General features: G+C 41.1%; 1 protein-coding gene across 1 annotated transcript in view; it reads left to right on the top strand.

Annotated features, from left to right (window-relative positions):
• Positions 1 to 252: 252 nt before the first annotated feature.
• Positions 253 to 626, top strand: part of LOC112092138 — a 2988-nt gene continuing 2614 nt past the window's right edge. Inside the window, exons 1-2 of the mRNA XM_024167456.1 lie at positions 253 to 429; positions 538 to 618. Coding sequence (XP_024023224.1) covers positions 253 to 429; positions 538 to 618 — 258 coding nt within the window. The remainder of the gene's footprint in view (positions 430 to 537; positions 619 to 626) is intronic.

The raw sequence follows: 626 nt of genomic DNA, 5'->3' as shown, positions 1-626 counted from the left end.
GTTTGTTGTTGTTGTAGTTGTTTTTTAGTTTTGTTGTCATTTTGTGAATGTGGTGTCTTCCGTTTTTGCATGTGTTGTCCTGCTCCTGGTTGTGATCTGCGTGCGTAGATGCCAAGAAAAACTAGAGATGAGAGGCCACTTTTTTGGAGCCCTGCTGCAGAGGCTTTTTTGCTAGAGAAATTTTACGAATACCACGACACTAACCATGGTCGCCTACCAGAAACTCGTCATTATAATCACTGGGCCTAAAAAATGGCCGGCTTTTTTTATGGCTATGTTCCCGATGGTGAGCGTCTTAAGGAGAAACGCCGACGATTGGGTAAGGTATACGCCGCGTACAAAATGTTACAAAGTCATACAGGAGTAGGATGGGATTCTACCACTTCAACTTTCACTTGTTCTGAGGAGCTACAGAAAGATCTTTGTAAGGTAACATATGACATTGATTATAATCACAATAACAGTGACATATTTAAATTGTTACAAACTTACCTCTCTACTTAGAGGTTACTAACCAATTCTCTAATTTATTTTTAGCGAAACCGCGATGTGAAAACAGTGTTTACTAATGGATGGAAGCTGAACGAGGCGTACTTGGCTGCCCTATTCCCCAGTAGAGTTAGAGC

The sequence above is a fragment of the Morus notabilis genome, unplaced genomic scaffold, assembly GCF_000414095.1.
Source record: "Morus notabilis unplaced genomic scaffold, ASM41409v2 Scaffold1764, whole genome shotgun sequence".
NCBI classification, from domain to species: domain Eukaryota; kingdom Viridiplantae; phylum Streptophyta; class Magnoliopsida; order Rosales; family Moraceae; genus Morus; species Morus notabilis.
Note: the sequence above shows the minus strand (reverse complement) of the source record. Positions and strands in the feature narration are given on the sequence as shown.